The following is an 18,053-nucleotide window of genomic DNA, read 5'->3' as shown; positions in this document are numbered from 1 at the left end:
GGCCAGAAGATTCGATGCTAGGTTTCAGAGATTGTGTAGTATTACTCAGACTCAGCAGTGATGGGGACTAGGGCCACACCTGACAATGCTCAGGGGATCGGGTAGTTCCAACTTAGAACTTAGAACTCAGTGCATGGAAGTCACTGACCTCCGACCCCAACATATTTCCCTAGCCTACAGCCCTAACTTTAAAATTGTTAAGAACAATGCCAGATAGGTCACTCAGTGGCAAGTACCCAAGCTTATATGAGGGAAGCCCAAGTTCATCCCTTACTCCCTTTGGCCCCAGTAGCATCTGTGAGAGTCATCCCTGAGCACTGAGCCTCGAGTAGTTCCTGAGAACCACCAGGTGTGGCCCACAAACAAGTCAACAAAAAAAGAATTCTAGAACATTTTGAATAAAATTACTGTGTCTGTTTAAAATTTTACTATCAGGAGCCAGAGTGATGGTATAGCACGTGAGGCACTTGTCTTGCATACGGCCTACCCAGTTCAAACCCTGACATTCCATATGGTCCCAGAGCACCATCAGGAGTAATTCCTGAGTGCGGAGCAAGGAGTAACCCCTGGGCATCACTGGATGTCACCCCAAGACAAAAATAAATAAATAAAAATAAAATTTTACTATCAAAACCTGGGAGGGAAGGATGCAAAAGGATCAACCTATGGATCTCTGGGTAGAATAAAGCCCATATAAGTAGTAAAATACAGGACAAAACTGTTTTTCATGTGCTCGAATAAAACCCTTCAAATGTTAGTGGAAGATAATGACAGTAGGTATTTTTTTAAAATTGAAGGTCCTCCTTTTTCCAAGGAAATTGTAGAAGGAGCTAAAGATGTTAAGAGTTAAGACATGCAGAAGGAAAGGTATTTGCAAAGTTCCTTCAGAAAGGCAAGAGCTTGCCAAGGAGCCTGGGAAAACCCATGGACTGAAGGTGGGTAATGACTTGAGAGAGATGAGAGATGTGATTAGACTAGAAGCAGGACCCAGATCCTGCAACGCTTTAAACCAGACAGTTAATCCTACAAGGTAGCTAGACTTGAGCTCTAAATCTCTCAGACTTAAACAAAACAAAACATACTTCTCTCGAATATGTCACCCTACATCCGGCATAAGATACTGGCAGTAAGTATGGCTTTTAGAGACCGACAGAGATTGTTCGTGTTCTAGTTCTCCCACATCCTCGCTTTGTGACTCCCCACCAAGTTAATGAAAACCTCTTGCTTGAGCAGTGTTCTCACTAACAAGGCAGGGGTTACAGTGCAGACATATGCCATCAGATCCTTGAGATCATCAACTAAGGAGATGAATACAAAGTACCTACTACTCTCTATAATGTGAATTTTGTACATTTATATACAAGCTGATCCTATTGAGATTCAGGCTCTTGGAACCATTCGTTGTTACAATTAGTATGACCTCCATCAAAGTTCCGATGTCGTGGACCACACCCGAAGATTTATTTCAAGAAAGTTTTACCTTAAAAGGCTATTCTGGAGATGGAAGGAAAAGTGGAACAGAGTAGAGCACGGAGCACAAATGAGCCTTCAGATGTTAACAAGAACAAATCCTATCAGAGAAGGACTGGCTGGTGGCCAAGGATAGCTTATAGAAAGGAAGGAAAAAATCACATTTTACAGAGCAGATTTCTGCAAGGACAAGGATGGAAAGAGTTTTGAAGACTTAATGCTTTGGCACTTACTATCAAGTGTATGCTATGCACCAAACTATTTTGGACTACCCCTCATTGTTTTTATCACTTAGAAGCTTATTCAGATTCTAGAATTTTAGTCTCATCATCTGTGTTTTTATTTTATTTTTACTTATTAAATATCATCATCAATCAAGCAGTAATATTTCCATCTTCAGTTGCTACCAGTTTTTGCTATTCTCCTGAACTTGCCAGGTTTTTTTAATGATTTTCTTCTGTGACTTATTTTATAGAAATGTATTTCTTTCTAACATAAGAAATAGATTTTCTTTAAAACGTTGGGTATGCCTAACCTTAACTTGTTTACTCATATTCTTGTATTTAAATTTTTCAACTTCTTACTCTGAAAAAGTAGAAAGGTAAAACCAAATTGTCTGATTTGCTGTCAAAAGACATAGAAGTTTGAATAACTATAAAATGGAAAATATTTGTCAGTTAGGATTGGAAAGAGTAAGTTATGGGGAAAAGGGTTTTTAATATCTTCTATTTTTTTCCATAAGATCTGGCATACTAATTATATTTGCCAGCAAACAAAACTTCTTGTGATTATCAGTGCAATAACTGGAGCACAAATAAAAGACAATTAGCAACATTCTCCTGTTATAGAACAGAAGAATCCCCTTAGGACTAAATAGAATTCAGAGTTAATAACTGTTAAAATTTATAAATTTTTTCCTTTTCATGTTCCTATTTCAGTTTGTACAATTTTCAATTATTCTAAATGGGCTCAGAAATATGTTCAATATACATGCAACTCCTAGCAATTTCTACATGCTGTGTTTTAAAAACAAAATCTTACATTTAAAAAATATTAAACCAAGAAATAAAAAAAGATTTATGTATTGATTTCTTCAAAGGAATCAGTAAGTGAACAAATTGCAGAGTAGAGCTTGGGAGAGACAAACAACTATCTTAAAACAAAATTTGTTACAATTGAGATAGATTCACTCCTTAAATTTAAGAGACCTGGGCCAGAACACAGTATAGCTGGTAAGATGTTTGCCTCACATGCGGCCAACCTGGGTTCATTCCCCAGCATCCTGAGTTCAGAGCCAAGAGTAACTCCTGAGCATCTCCAGGTGTGACCAAAAATGCAAAAGAAAAAAAGAAAAGAAAAGAAAATTTAAGAAACCATAGTTCATAAACACAAATCAGTTGCTTCAATAAATAGCTTTGTGATGAACTCACAACCATAAGCTAAAGATTACATTAATACAATAACTCTTCACTCTTTGTCATTATACAAAATAACACCTTTAAACTTGGTAGTTGCGTGTGCATATATCAAGGTATTATTTAATAGGAATTTATGTTTTAGATTTTGTAGAATAGTTATCCATATTAGCCAATGAATATATGAAAGGTTCACTTCAGAAGAATCACTGTCAATCAGTCACTCATCCCGTTGCTCATTGATTTGTTCGAGCGGGCACCAGTAACGTCTCTCATTGTGAGACTTATTGTTACTGTTTTTGGCATATCCAATACTCCACGGGTAGCTTGCCGGGCTCTGCCCTGCAGACGGGGTACTCTCAGTAGCTTGCGGGGCTCTCCAAGAGGGGCGGAGGAATTGAACACGGGTCGGCCGCGTGAAAGGCAAATGCCCTACCGCTGTGCTATCGCTCCAATTTCACCAAGGGAAAATTGAACTTTTATTCTTCTGAATCTCAAATTTTATTCCTCTATATTCAAATAAAATTTGAGATTCAGAGGAATAAAAGTTCAATTGCTGTAAACTATTGGTTTTTCTCTTATGTCAAAAACCTTATAATGATGATTAGAATGCCTTTTATTTCTCATTGCTAGTTCATAATGCCAGTTGACTATCTTTCCTAAACTTTGTATATAACTTTTATTATCCCCATTCATATAAATGAAGTTAGGGTATATCATTAGTAATATATTAAGACAGTACATCTTGAAATTGAATTATAGGGTATATTGATGCATACTGTGGACACCTACTTAAAGGTTCTCCATATATATAAATTAAATTATGTCTTTATTAATCTTAAAAATCACCAAGGGAAAATTGTTCTTCAGGGATTTGTAATTACTGATGACTGAAGAGACTAACAAACAAAACTGGAAGGGTCAGATGATAGAAGGTATACTTTCACAAGTTTCCTAGTAGAGAACACAGTATCCAGAGTGCTCGGATTTGTGTTCAATAGCTATGATATCCGTTCTATTCCCTTGCTAGCAATCTGAAAGCAGGTCCCAAAAGATCTCCCTTCTATGTAGTTGAATCCTAGTGTTAACGTATTGGGTACGTTGAACTGGAGAGATAGCACAGCTGTAGGGCTTGCACGCCTTGCATGCTGCCAACCTGGGTTCAGTTCCTCCATCCCTCTCGGAGGGCCCAACAAGCTACCGAGACTATTTTACCTGCTCAGCAGAGCCTGGCAAGCTACCCGTGGCATATTCAATATGCCAAAAACAGTAATAACAAGTCTCACAATGGAGACCTTACTGGTGCCCGCGAGCAAATCAATGAGCAAGGGTTGACAGTGATACAGTGATGGGATACTTTATGTTTGTTTCCACAAGTTCTGTTTCTTTAGTAACAGGTGTTGTCTTAGCTGCTATCAAACTCTTTTGTTAACTTTTCCGCTTTAACTGTATCTCTGAAATAGTTCTTCAAAAAAAGAAAGAAAGGGAGACAGAAAAGAAAGAACGAAAGAAAGAGAAAGGAAGGAAGGAAGGAAGGAAGGAAGGAAGGAAGGAAGGAAGGAAGGAAGGAAGGAAGGAAGGAAGGAAGGAAGGAAGGAAGGAAGGAAGGAGGGAGGGAGGGAGGGAGGGAGAGAGGGAGGGAGGGAGGAAAGAAAGAGAGAAAGAGAGAGGTGGGGGGGCTGGAGTGCTAGCACAGCGGGTAGGGCATTTGCCTTGTAGGCAGCCGAACCAGGTTTGATTCCCAGCATCCCGTAGTGGTCCCCTGAGCACCGCCAGCAGTAATTCCTGAGTGCATGACCCAGGAATAACCCCTGTGCATCACTGGGTGTGACCCAAAAAGAAAAAAAAAGAAAAAGAAAGAAGCTCTTCTTGGAACTTGAGGGTTTCAAGGTTTTAAGCTGTTTCCAATCTAATTGATGTATTTCACACAATTTCCATTAGAAATTTTTAATATGGAAAAATTCGGTGCTTGTCTCTACTGTCTCTATCACTTTGTATAGAAATTGATAGCAAATGGCCTGGTTCACCTTTATGAATGCTTATGAACTCATCTGGTTGCCTTGGGTCACCTCTTGCTTTGCAAATGCACAAACTGTGTTTGACATTGCATTACAGAGAAACCAACACTAAAAATATTAGCATTATAAGCAGACCACATAAACCAGAAGCTTCTTCCAAACTGTAGATTAAAGAACATGTCGTTAATAGTTTGAAAAGCCATATCCTTTGCAGTCTAGACTTCCTTTGACACCATAATTTATTCAACTAAGATGTGCTTTAAAAACTTAGTTTGGTGAAAATATTTTTAAAGTTTAAATCCTGATGTGTTCTTGTTGAAGACAATTTGGAAACTATTTTCCTAACAACAAAGCTTTGGTTAAAAGAAGAAAAACAGGATTACATTGAAGGAAATGAAATGCTGTAATACGGACTTTGCATTTGTGTTTCTTGCAAATATCTCGTACCTCTAATAGGAATATGAGAATCACTTTAAATGTTTGGAAATTTGGCTTTTAATTTTAAGTTGGAACAGTTTAGCTTAAGGAATCATTCACTAACATTTAAATAACATTTCAACAAATGAAACTGTTTGGAAACTACAACGGAGACAGCCTCCTGCCTTCTGTCTAGCGAGGATTGATTTGGAAGGCCCTCAGGGAGAAAATATTGGAGTTGGGAGGTAAAACTGAAGCCATTGTGGAAAGGAAGAAGTTACACTCTTCCTGTTATGACAGGAAACATAGAAAAATGTGCTTCCTGAGCATTTGCTCAGCAGGGAATGAAGCCGTCTTTGACCTTTACCTTAGGTACATTTGGGCTTTGTTAAACTAGTAAACATGTTTTTGCCCCCAAAGTGTTAATCTAGTTTTCTTGATTTTATATATATATGTGTGTTATATATTTTACACACCTGAGGTATGGAGCAGCAGAGTTTCTGTGTACATCTGCAGATTGGATTTAAAATATAAGGTAGGCTTTTAACAAATCAATCAGATCTAAGCAGCACAACACAGATGTATTTAAAAGCACATTCCAATATAGTTTTAAAATAAAATTTTTACTGAGTTAACATTTGTTTGCATTGCTCTGAAAGTTTCAGGACTCTAACTTCATATCTTTCTTAGTCTGTATCACTCACTGCAGCCTTCTTTTACTTAAATGGCAGACATTTTTAGTTTGAAAAATGTAGATCATAATAGAAATCTCTCTAATCTTAATCAGTATCAATATAATTATAGATCCTACTGCTTCCTTTTTTTTCTTATATCCAAGATATTTCTCAGAAATTAGATACCAGAAGTTTTGAAACTAGATTGAGTTTGTTAACAGATGTGGTTTATTCATATATATTATTTGTTATTTTTTCTCAACGCAGTATGCAGTGCACAAGAGTTGAAGCTTTATTTGGGATATTGACTTGAGTGTCAGGGTTGGTAGATGTCCAAATTCTGCACTCCTAAGACCCTTCTTTTAATCCTTTCATCATATTCAGAATTTTAGGAAGACTGCTAAAAACCCTTTGGAAATCCTACTACACTGCAGTGAACCGGGGCTCAATTTGCTTGAGGCTAACAAGGACAATAGTCCTCTTTGCAGCAGAACACACTGCTGTCTCATCCTCGCAAGTTATGCTCGAGGGTTCCAGCACATGGTAGCAGTCTGCTTAAAAAGAGTCCCTCACTGCTCTTTAAAGAGCCTTTCATTTACCATGGCAGGCCCCGTCATTGTATAAAAGAGCGCTTGTCTAGAACACAAGTCTGCAGCGGTATTACTTCCTCCCACCGAGAGTAATCATCAAGCTTAAAGCTCGCAAGCCTTTCTAATGACAGACTGAATTAAACAAAATAAAATTGAAGAGGAATACTTTAGAACAGTTGTACCATTACTTACTGCAGGAACAAGCCGGGAGAAGAAAAAGAGCATTTAGGAGGCATTTCCCTTTTTTCAATTAGAGATGGTCGTGGCAGACTCTTGACTCCATCCCCAACCCTTTAAACACATAGGCAGACCTAGTGGCTCTGGATTAGAGAGGGCATTGTATCTCTGAGCTGTCTAACTTGTCACTCACTAGTCACTTAGTTTCCGTAACCAGGAGGAAATTCTGAGATTGTCTGGGCTGGGGAGCATTGGGATGGGGAGGGGGTGTTGAGGAGAGAACCTAAAATATTTTCATAGGAATTTTCATAGGATGCGGGTTCTATTAATCATATTTCTTAAGAAAAAAAATGGACGAAACTTTGAAAAGAGAATTAGCTGGATATATTAACCCAAACACATTCTAAAACAAAATAAAATTAATGAAACTCTATTAATGCATTATGAGTTAGATAAATAAAAATATTCTCCATTCCTTGAACGTACTGAGGTTCAATTAAGATGAAGCAAGGAAATGTTCTGGTGTGTGGAGGAAGTATTGGAACCCATAAATTAAAACTAGTGTTACTTCCATACCAGTGCATCTGATGTTGTCTAGAGTAAAGTCTCAATTCTTCACATAGATTTGAGGAGCAATTAAGGTCCTTTTCTTTTATTTATTCATAGCTCTTTCGTCTAAGGTATGGGGACTCTCACAGTAAATGTGGCAGGAAGTTCTTCTAAGGTGACTTAAAGATTGGAGCTGGGAATAGGAGAGTGAACAGAGGCTGGAGATGCTTTTTGAAATGCCTTTTCCATTGCATGGTAGTCAAACTAATTTTCCCTAACCTCTGGGAAATGATACAGGACTTGTGTTCTGTTTTTAGAACTTGTTATTTACATTGCCTATGTGTAAATCAGAGACTCACCTTTTAAAAAAAATGCTGGCTGTAACCAGACCTGTTTTTGATACCAGCAAAAAATGTGTCTCATTTTGTAAAATTTAAACAAACATCCATAAATACAGAATATGGCCACCAGTGCATGCATTTGGTTCTTACTGACTTTAGTGCAAATGACTTGAGGTCTCAGGGCAGAATTGGCTTCAGAATCCACACAAAAGGAGCTTTGGTTTTTTGTACAAACCTAGAAACCAACTTCTCAATTTTATTATTCTTAATATTACTTTTTTACTTTAACCTATAAAGTCATTCCTGCCACTAATGGCTGTTACATACTAGCCTGCTTATACTCATCAGGATTTCGTATGATTCTTAAGGTAATCTAACAAAGGACAATGGCTATACACTGATCAGTGAATGGTTGACGGAGTCCATGCCACACTAAATTTGAGCCCCTGAAATAAAGTAATTAAAAATAGGGAAGGAACACCAACTGGAAAGAAACCAGAGTTTTAAGTGTTCTAATTCCAGTTTACCTTACAATGAGATTTATAACCTTGGATAAGGCAATTCACATCTTTGTTTTATGTTGTCATCTGAGAAATGGGGATGATAAACTGGACCAAGAGATCACTGTCAAATATAGCAAGAGAACTTACTACAAAGTCAAGCTTCTTAGGAAAAAGTCACCAAATAATATCAACCCTCATTTTAAAATCAGAATTGTAAGAAATGTGATAAACTCCAAATTCAACAACAAATCTGTGCACAAAATTTACCCAGTCCAGTTTTTCTCCCATTCAGTTTAAGCAAATGTATGTTTATACTTTAAATTAAAACAACAGCAAAAAGTAGCTGTGAAATTTTCTCTTCTCTGTGGTAGTCTTTTTTTGGTGGGGATGGTGTCACACCCGGCAATGCACAGAGATTTACTCCTAGCTTATGCACTCAGGAATTACTCCTGGCTGTGCTCGGGGGACCATATGGGATGCTGGGAATCAAACCCGGGTTGACTGCTTGCAAGGTAAATGCCCTACCCGCTGTGCTATCACTCCAGCCCCCATGGTAGTCTTCTTATTAACATAGTTTGAGCTTGCAAAGAAATTTCTTTCAGCCATTTGCTTTGGATTGCATACTTCCTTCAAACATCTATCTATTCTTTCATTCAACAAGTTTTATAATAAGCCAGCTATGATCCTGAGACTTGAGGTGATAAGAATAGACAGGTGTATTTCAAGACTTTCAAAGTATGCTTTGAAAAGTTTCCCAGTCTAGCTGGGAGAGAACTCTAGTCTAGACATACTAATGGGAACCCAAGATTTTGGGTCTAACTTGGGTTAGATTAAAAGTTTAAAATTAAAAAAAAAATCAAAACCTGAAAGACTGAAAGTCTAAAAGACCAAAAGCAATCTTTTAAAGTATGTAAAAAGTGACTGACACATTATAGAAGAGATACTGTCTGCCTTGTATCATTTGTCAACAGTCAGCAGATACTTCACACTCATAAGAATGAGGTATGCAGGTCGGAGTGATAGTACAGTAGGGAGGGCATTTGCCTAGCACATGGCCAACCCAGGTTCGATCCCGGACAACCCATGTGGTCCCCTGAGCACGGCCAGGAATATTTCCTGAGCACAGAGCCATTTGCCTTTTGTTTCTCTTCTAACTCTAAAAGGAAAGTGTTCTCATTTTACTTTTAGAAGCATTGAAATGAGAGAATTAGGAGGTAATATTTTGATATTGTTGAATTAAAAATATAAAATGAAGCTGTAGAAATAATCTTGTTTTGAAATATACTACTAATTACTAATCATCCTCTTCACCCGAAGGTCTGTGCTAACTGAACAGAGAACCAGCACTTGGAGATCTGAAATTTAAAAATTAAAGGTCTTTAATAAACTCCCTTCTCAATTTAAGACACCTTCTGTACCTCCCTTAATATGCTACTTTATTTGACGTACTCAGGTATAAGTTGTTTGTTGTTTCAAGAAATCTGGTCTCTAAAACAGTTCTCATCACTAGTTCTTTTCTTTTTTCTTATTTGGGCAGTTTTATGAGTTTCAACAATTTTTAATTCTGCTCTGTAGAACAAACAAATAACTTGTTTCCCTCTTTATATGGTCACATTTTTTTTAAACTTAGAAAGCATTTGGCATTTCAAATTTGCCGGGGGTAGGGGCTGAGCTTCTAAGTATTGTCAGAAGACTTGGGAGCATTCCCAGAAATACTTCTGAGGGTTCAAGGTTCAACTTATCAGTGCATCACTGACCAGGCCTATCGGTGCTTGGGACCACTAGGGTCATACCAGCAGTGCTTGGGGTACATGGTGCCTGAGCTCTAACTTGGGGGTCTAAGGTATATACCACCAACACCTGAGCTATCTACCTGGCTCCTGGTATTTTACTTTTAACTCTTCATTTAATGGATTAAACATTTCAGATTCTCTAACTATTCTCTAGGCAGAATGTTTAATCAACATCTTTGCCATCCTATAGATATTCTATTTTTTTTATTTTTTAAGTTATTTATTTATTTATTGCTTTTTGGGTCACACCCAGCGATGCTCAGGGGTTACTCCTGGCTCTGCACTCAGGAATTACTCCTGGAGGTGCTTGGGGAACCATATAGGATGCTGGGAATCAAATCCATGTCGGCTGCATGCAAAGCAAATGCCCTACCTGTTGTGCTATTGCTCCAGCCCCCAATATTCTATTTTGAATGGCATCTTCTTAAAATGTGATTCTTAGAATGGAATACAACACTAAAGATTAGTTAGCTCTCCAAAATTACAAAAAAAAAATCAACATGATTATTAATTCCCCCTGTATGGAACACTGCAACTTGAGATTCTTCTTCCAAAGTCTGACACCTCATTAATGTTCCTCCAATCTGAGCCAACCTATATGATAATTGTCTTTTAAAAATATGGGCACAGGGTGAGGGAGATAGCACAAAGGCTAGTGCATATGTGTTGCCTGTAGGAGCCCTGGGTTCAGTCTCCAGCATTGCCTGGTCCCCTGAGCACAGGCATAACTAACCATCACCGCACCACCCCCCAGCCCTGAGTTGAGGATAGCCCCTAAGTACTGCTATATATGACCCAAGAATCAGTCAGTAAGTTAGTAAAATTATGAGTACAGATTTTAAAACTATGTCTGTTTCATTATATTGCTTATAACACTGTTTTCTTACCTCTCGAGGGATCTGGGGATAGACTTTGCCATCTACAAGGCTCTCGCCTAGATTTATGTCCTAAGCAGATCTGATACAAATTACTTTCACATCTTTACTGAAACCAAAGACCGAATGTTACTGAGTCAGGAAAGTTACCGACTTCTGTGTCAGTTAACTAAAGACTTGTCCTTTCACCTAACACTGATGTTATCAGTTCACATGCAAACAATTATCAAATCAGCCAGTAACAAGTCCATAATACTGGGATAAGAGGTTCATCAAACGCTTAAACAAATGAATATTCTTTGAAAAAAATCTGAACTCAATAGAAAGTTCAACAAATTTTTGCCCAAGTGAATATAGTCATGTCAAACTCTGAGATCCTCCCCCTTGATCTCTATCCTGTGACTGTAAAACTTAATTTTTATATTCAGAGTTTTCTATCCATCATGATGTGTCATCTGGACAGGAATGAAGCACCTTTTCCTCTGAACTTTTGGAAATTCTTTTCTTGAAGTCTAGAGCATAAGTGCATAAGCATTTCTCTCCAGACATGCTCTAGCTCTTCCCTTTTAGACTCCCAGACAACAGTATAATTACCTTCTCTCAAAAGTCCTGTCTTTAAAACTTTTTAGTAAAACAGATATATATGAGTCTAAAACTTCAAATTTTGAGAGATTTAATTATATTTAAAAATATACGTTAGAAGAATATCTCTTTTTTGCAGAAAATTGAGTAGACAAAGTCAGGCTTTAAAGGAGAGAATTTCCTTCATTACGTTATCTCCTTGTTCAGCAAATATTCATTGAATGTCCACTGTCTGAGAGGGTCTTTGAGGAACCCAAAGCTGATAGGAGAGGCAGAATTATTAGAACTTATTAGAATAAGTCACATAATAAAGGTTTTTAAGAAGTTCTAGAGACCCCCAAGGAAAAAGGACTAACTTTTATCAGAATGTGACAATGAAAGCCTCATAGAAGAACTTGGCATTTAAATTCAGCTTTGCAGAATGATGGGAGCCTGCCAGCGGCCAGATGGGAAGGAGGAGGGACGTAATACCACAATCAGTGTTCACTGAGTAGAGATAAGAAATAACCAATATGGTGGGTTTCATTTCACATTCATCTTGAGTAGGTTAACATCTACTTTTTGTTTTTATCTTTGTTTAATCTAAAGAAGAAATTGGTTAGAAATGCAAACTAAATTTATACCACTCTAGACAGATACAATTTAAGATCTTTATGCATGTTGAAATAGATCTCTTTTGCCTAACACATTTTTACATCAAATAAAGAAAATTTCTTTTAAGTATTAAGTAATCAAGTGACTATTTTGTTCCCAGCCACGAAGAAGAAGCATGAATAAGTAATATATATGTACATTTTTTTGTATATAGAGAGGGAGGAGAGAATATATATGGCTATATATAGGTTTATTACGTATGCATAGTTTTTGTCATATACGTATGTAATAGGAACTCAGGATACTCAATTAAAATAATTTTAATTATTTTATGCTTCTGTAACTAGATTTACCTAATTTCTTTATAGCTTAAGTATAAGAGACCATACTTAATGAATGTCCCTGTTTTCATTTTCAAATTACAGTTTTAATTTCTAACTCATATATATTAAGTTTTACATGTAACATAACTGCAGTCATCATATCATCAACATAACTTCAGTCATATCTATCCTGAGTTTAAAATATGAGATTACTATAAAACTTAATTCTGAGGTATCTTAATACAACATTATCATTACATTTGAGGCTATTTCACAATGTAGAGAAAAATTATAAAGTAGTGTTCACAGAGTAGTTTTGCTTCCTGGGCATAGAGCATGTATGTGTTAAGAAGCTAGAAATGAAATGTTGAGTGTCCACTTTAATAATATAGGTTAAATTTCTTCTCAGTATATCCTAATGGACATAAACACTCGAGAAGAGCATCTTTGCTTATCATAAAAATTTTTCCATCATACCGAGGCTCAAAATATATTATTAAAATAGAAGTATGGACTTGTCCTATTACAAATTATTGTCAGGTTATGAAAATTGTAATCATTATAATACATTATTATATTTAAGTATAAAAGCTCTGAATTGCAATCTTTGTCACTGAGTGGCATACTTTAAACAAAGAGTAATATCCCAAGTCTCTTTAGAAATATTAATGCTTAAAAACAATTTTATCTAGCTATGAACAATGAGGAAAAGCATTATAAAATACATTTGCGTATGCTATGAAGATATGAGAATAATACAGAATTAAATTTAGAGCAATTAAGAGAAGATTTGAAGGTATTTTCTTAAATGCTTTAATATAGTCATCATCATTTTAGCTTGCTGTTTTAATGATAAAAATCCATATATTCTGATGCTTTTGACAAGTAATATTAAATAAGTATGCATTATCCAGAGCCTATTTAGTTACAGAAATGTTAAGGAGTACCTAAAAGTAAACATAAATAGTAACTTTAAGGATATTTTTGTCTCGAAATATACTTTAATGGTGAATGTTGTAATGTGCAAAATTCTGAGGTTTGCATACTACAGAAACAGTACTGTATTGAGACATTCCACCTACAGTTTGTGGTCATGAAAGTCTCATTAAAAGTGGTTTTGATATATGAAAGATCTTTGGGTCAGTACCTTCTGTGTGGAACCTATTCCGTTATTCTGTAACCTGTTTCACAGAAAAAGTACTAAATCTGCAGGTATATTTGCGTAACTAAATTTGTATCTGTATAAATGGCATTTTATATACATTTATTTCATTAAGAGTTGCACTTCTTTATTCCTTCCAAATATTTGTCTTCATTTTGTTTGTCTTTAATACGAATCATGATTCATCTGACTATCAAAATAAAGTCTCTAAAGTGTGATAATAAGATATGAAAATAAGACATTAGCTACAGTTTATCAGAAGCACTTTAGTATGATAATCAATGAATATAAAACAGAAGGCAAGATACTGACAGTTATTACAAAGAAAAATTGTCCCAATTGTGACATAAATAACATCTGATATAATTGACTATCTGTTGTGGACCATTAAGTATCTAAAACAATACATTCTTCTTATGATAGTAAGGATTCCATAGTTCTGCTTTATCAACTTTTAGAGGAATTCAAATTCCTAAGTAGCCTCAAATAGGAAACTCTTCAAACAGTGAAGGTAGATAAATTTTGTAAGTTCTTCTTGCCCTGCAAATCACTTCTGAAAGGTAATGGGACTAGGATTCATTGAGCTTCCACTTGGTAGCAGTGCCCTTGGTAATGTATACAGTATTTATATAGCCCTCAATGTGTAAGGGTCAATGTTAACAGAGAAAAATTAAACTCAAAGATGATAGGTGAATTTCTCACAACTAATAAATAGCAACATTGGCTTTCAGATACAAGCTCCTCTGAATCTTCATCCCATGTTCTTCCCTTTAAACCATGCTGCCTCAAAATTGGAAGAGACAATCTGATCATATTGAGTATAGAATTCTTCTAAAACAAATCTGTTTCGAGTCGCCAAACAAGTACAGAAATGGCTATCATGTAATTTAATAAATCATATTAATTTAGCATTTCTAAAACTTCTGCAGAAAAGTTCCCCCTTGTTTCTTGATCTATAGACCTCATGGTGTATTCATAGACCTCCTCAAGACTGGGAATACAGCTGTGAACGAGACAAATATGGCACACATCCTTGTAGAGTCTACACTGGAATCACAGGAAATAGGCGCTACACTTTTACACACAAAAGTGATACATTAAAAAACTATGAGAGTGCTCTTAAGGGGAAAAAAAGGTGACGGTCAAGTAAGTATTAATAAATGCACAGAGAAACGAGGAGATGGGCGGTCAGGTTTTCTATCTGCTAGCCCTCAGTTCCTGTCAACACATCTATTTAGGTGTGTGGGACAGGAGGAGGGTGGATTCAAAGTTCACCCTTGAGGTTTCTCATTTGGGTGACAGAAGTTTTGGGTGAGATGGGGAACCAGCAAGAGGAGTAGATTTGAAGGTGAAGATAATGAGTTTGAGCATGTGGGGGTGGGGATTCCCCGGACGTTCAGATATAATAGGGTGCAGAGGGCATCCTTGGGGAGTTTGGAGACAATGAGCAAGATAGGAGTGGGAATCTAGAGCGAGACGCTAAACGCAAATAGCAGATAAAATTCAGCTGACTTCAGTCCACTAGGTTTAATTTGAACGTGAACAAATAGCTTAAATGGTCTCTATTGAAAATAAAAGCTAAATCGAGTTAACATTTCCCCGAGTATCTGCCTCAAAATCTAGTTCTGAAAAAAAGACGTGTGTGCCTCTGAATAAGCAAGTAAGCAACGAAGCAAAGGTCTGGTCTGCCGTGGGTTTGGGAAGCAGCTGAAACGGGGTTTGAAAGGGGCCTTTGCTTTTCATTCCAGTGTGCTTCATTTCCCAAAAGTTATTGGGCCATGAGGCTTTTCTCTTAAGAAGTGTTTTATGGAAATGATATTCCTCAGAAGACCTGCTGGGAAACACTGAACCATCTAAATGCATATAATTAAAAATATCTCCAGGTCTGGTGGCAGAGTGGAGCCTAGTCGAGAGGGATGAAACTGGGGGTAGTGAAGTATATATTTGCATTTGTGATGATTGGCAAGTTGGCCAAAAGTCTTCCACACCGGGAAAGAGGGAGCTGTGTGGACAGACAGCTCGTCAGTAGAAAAACAGCGGGAAGACTGAGGTTTTGAAGATTGAGATGAATTGAGGAGGGAATGATTCCAGACAAGGAGATTGTCTAGGACAGGAAGCTGATAGGGACATGAATGATAGAGCCGCCTGAGAAATAGACAAGAAAGTGTGAACCTGAGAAACATTTTGAGGGATGGAATTATGGGACTTGGAAATAGATTAGATTAAAAGAAGAAAAAGCCAAAGATAGCAGTACAGTTTCTGGCCTGGGAGAAGAAAGATACACAGAAGAATGAAACCAAAACCCTAACACTATTATGGCTAAAGTGCTTCCCTACTCCCTGCTAGATTTCTAGAAAACAAAATACAACAAAATACAACACTGTCTGGAAGTGCGGTCATAGGCCATCAAGTGTTTTTTCACTTACATGGCATGGAGCTAAACAGCTTTAAGGATTCTGGACACATACCTAAGATGCGACTTTCACAGTGTTATGCACCGGCTGAATGTGGTCAGATATATTAACATCTAATGTCATTAGATGTTAACCATGCTGAAATTAATTTTTTGTTCATTTTAAGCTGCTCAGAAGAAGAAGGAACAATTCACTGATCCCCTTCTTTAAAATGCCCTCCATTAAAGCTGGCTTTTACAGTGTCCCTTTCAGCAACAAGCCTGAAATCACACATTTTTATATTCTAGGCAGAGATTCATTTTAGATGTATCCCCACCCCCACCCCCACTCCGACGTGTTAGTGCCCTGGGAACTCTGACGACACCATTTGTTTTACCAGAGGGGGGAAAAAGTCCTGTTCAGAAAAAAAAAAAAAGCTTGAATTGTATTTTTTTAAAAAAAAGAAAACATACACACACACACACACACACACACACACACAAAAAAAAAAAAAACTTCTTGCTTGCTTTTCTTTCCCTCAGGTGACATTTACGAAGAGGAAATTCGGGCTGATGAAGAAGGCGTACGAGCTGAGCGTGCTGTGCGACTGTGAGATCGCGCTCATCATCTTCAACAGCACCAACAAGCTGTTCCAGTACGCCAGCACGGACATGGACAAGGTGCTGCTCAAGTACACGGAGTACAACGAGCCGCACGAGAGCCGGACGAACTCGGACATCGTGGAGGTAAGCGCACGTGCAGCGCCAGGCTCTCCCGAGCTGAGCCCCGGTCTGGCTTTGGCACCCCCACCCCCCCACCACCGCCTTTACCCCCGCACCTACCCCCATGCACGTGCAAGCACAGTCTTGCTTTGCAGAGGCAAATGTTTATTCTCCCGCTTGTTCCCGTTCCCGTCACGCAAGTGAATGAGAGCGTGGCAGAGACCGTCCACGTGTGCTCCTGGCTGGCTCCAGCCCCATTGTGTGCTCACTCAGTAATTTCTACCTTCAGGAATCTTCAGGACACCCCCCACACACACACACACACCCCATCCCGGTCTTGTGGAGTTGGAATCTGGGCATGCCTGCCCATCTTTCAAATTACTTCTGTTCGTTTCCTATTTTTTTTATTTTATTTTTTAAATTTTGTATAGTCTAAGGTAAAGGGGTTACAATAGTGTAAAAGTTCACTGTGTAGATGTTCAAACTTACTGTAACCTCCACCACTAAGAGCCTCAGGACCCTCCTCCACTGCCCCTACATCACCTCTAATTCAGTCATAATGCCCCCCTCCAATTTCCCCTCTGTTAATCTGTTTGGGGCCAAAGAGCACAAAAGTTAAGGCAATTGCCTTGCATGTGGCAATTGTGGTTTGAACTGTGCCACCACATGTGGACCCCTGAATGCCACCAGGAGTGAGCCCTCAGCGTTGAGCTGTGAGTAGCCCCTGAACACCATTGAATACTGCCAACGTGCCCCTCCACCCCAAGCCCTCCCAATGTAGATTTATTTTTCAAATATAGGCTAGTATGATGGTCATAGTCAATGCAAAACACAATGTTTTAAATAAATTCACCCCAAACTTACACATCACTTTTATTATTTATGTTTTGTCTTTCTACTTCATTCTTCCCAGTGCATTCTTGCTGGGAAAGTCAAAGCGATTATTCTCCTGGAAATGTTTTCCCATAAAATTATATCATTTAATATAGCAATGAAAACTGTTAATACACACAGCATCTGAAATCTGGTGAGAATGAATTTCTAAGCATTAACTTCGTGTGGTTTTTTTAAATCAGATTTAAAAACTTGTTTTATTGTGCCAAAAATAAAAAGCATAATGTTAAGACTCAAATATGTTTGAGATTTGCTAGCATAACTCTGTCACGCAGTTTGGGTTGAAACCCTTAAAATGTTTCTATCGTGTATCTTATTTAAATACTATGGCTTCATTGTCCCCTTCTTTATGCCTCTTCCCAGACCAAAAAAGGAAGATGCATAATGAGAACTATGCCCATTTGTCTTCTTCCTCACCATCCTGTTGTCTCATGGTTTCCCAGAATTAAGGAAAAATTACAAGTGTCTTCAGAAGTTTCACTCAGAATCAGTTTTCCAGAGTAAAAGCCATTCTGCGTTTGCTCAAATTATATGGAAAAAAAATAGAATAGTGTTAATCCT

At 37.6% G+C, this 18,053-nt stretch overlaps 1 protein-coding gene across 7 annotated transcripts in view; it reads left to right on the top strand.

Moving 5' to 3' along the window:
- The window catches only part of MEF2C (myocyte enhancer factor 2C), a 156,386-nt gene that overhangs the window by 57,309 nt on the left and 81,024 nt on the right, over positions 1-18,053 (top strand). For all 7 annotated transcript variants that reach the window (XM_055132871.1, XM_055132883.1, XM_055132891.1 and 4 more), the window contains exon 3: positions 16,419-16,622. In XM_055132871.1, the coding sequence (XP_054988846.1) occupies positions 16,419-16,622 (204 nt within the window). The remainder of the gene's footprint in view (positions 1-16,418; positions 16,623-18,053) is intronic.

The sequence above is a fragment of the Sorex araneus genome, chromosome 1 (genome assembly GCF_027595985.1).
Source record: "Sorex araneus isolate mSorAra2 chromosome 1, mSorAra2.pri, whole genome shotgun sequence".
NCBI lineage: Eukaryota > Metazoa > Chordata > Mammalia > Eulipotyphla > Soricidae > Sorex > Sorex araneus.
The sequence above is the reverse complement of the archived record's forward strand: the minus strand, read 5'-3'. Positions and strand labels throughout refer to the sequence as shown.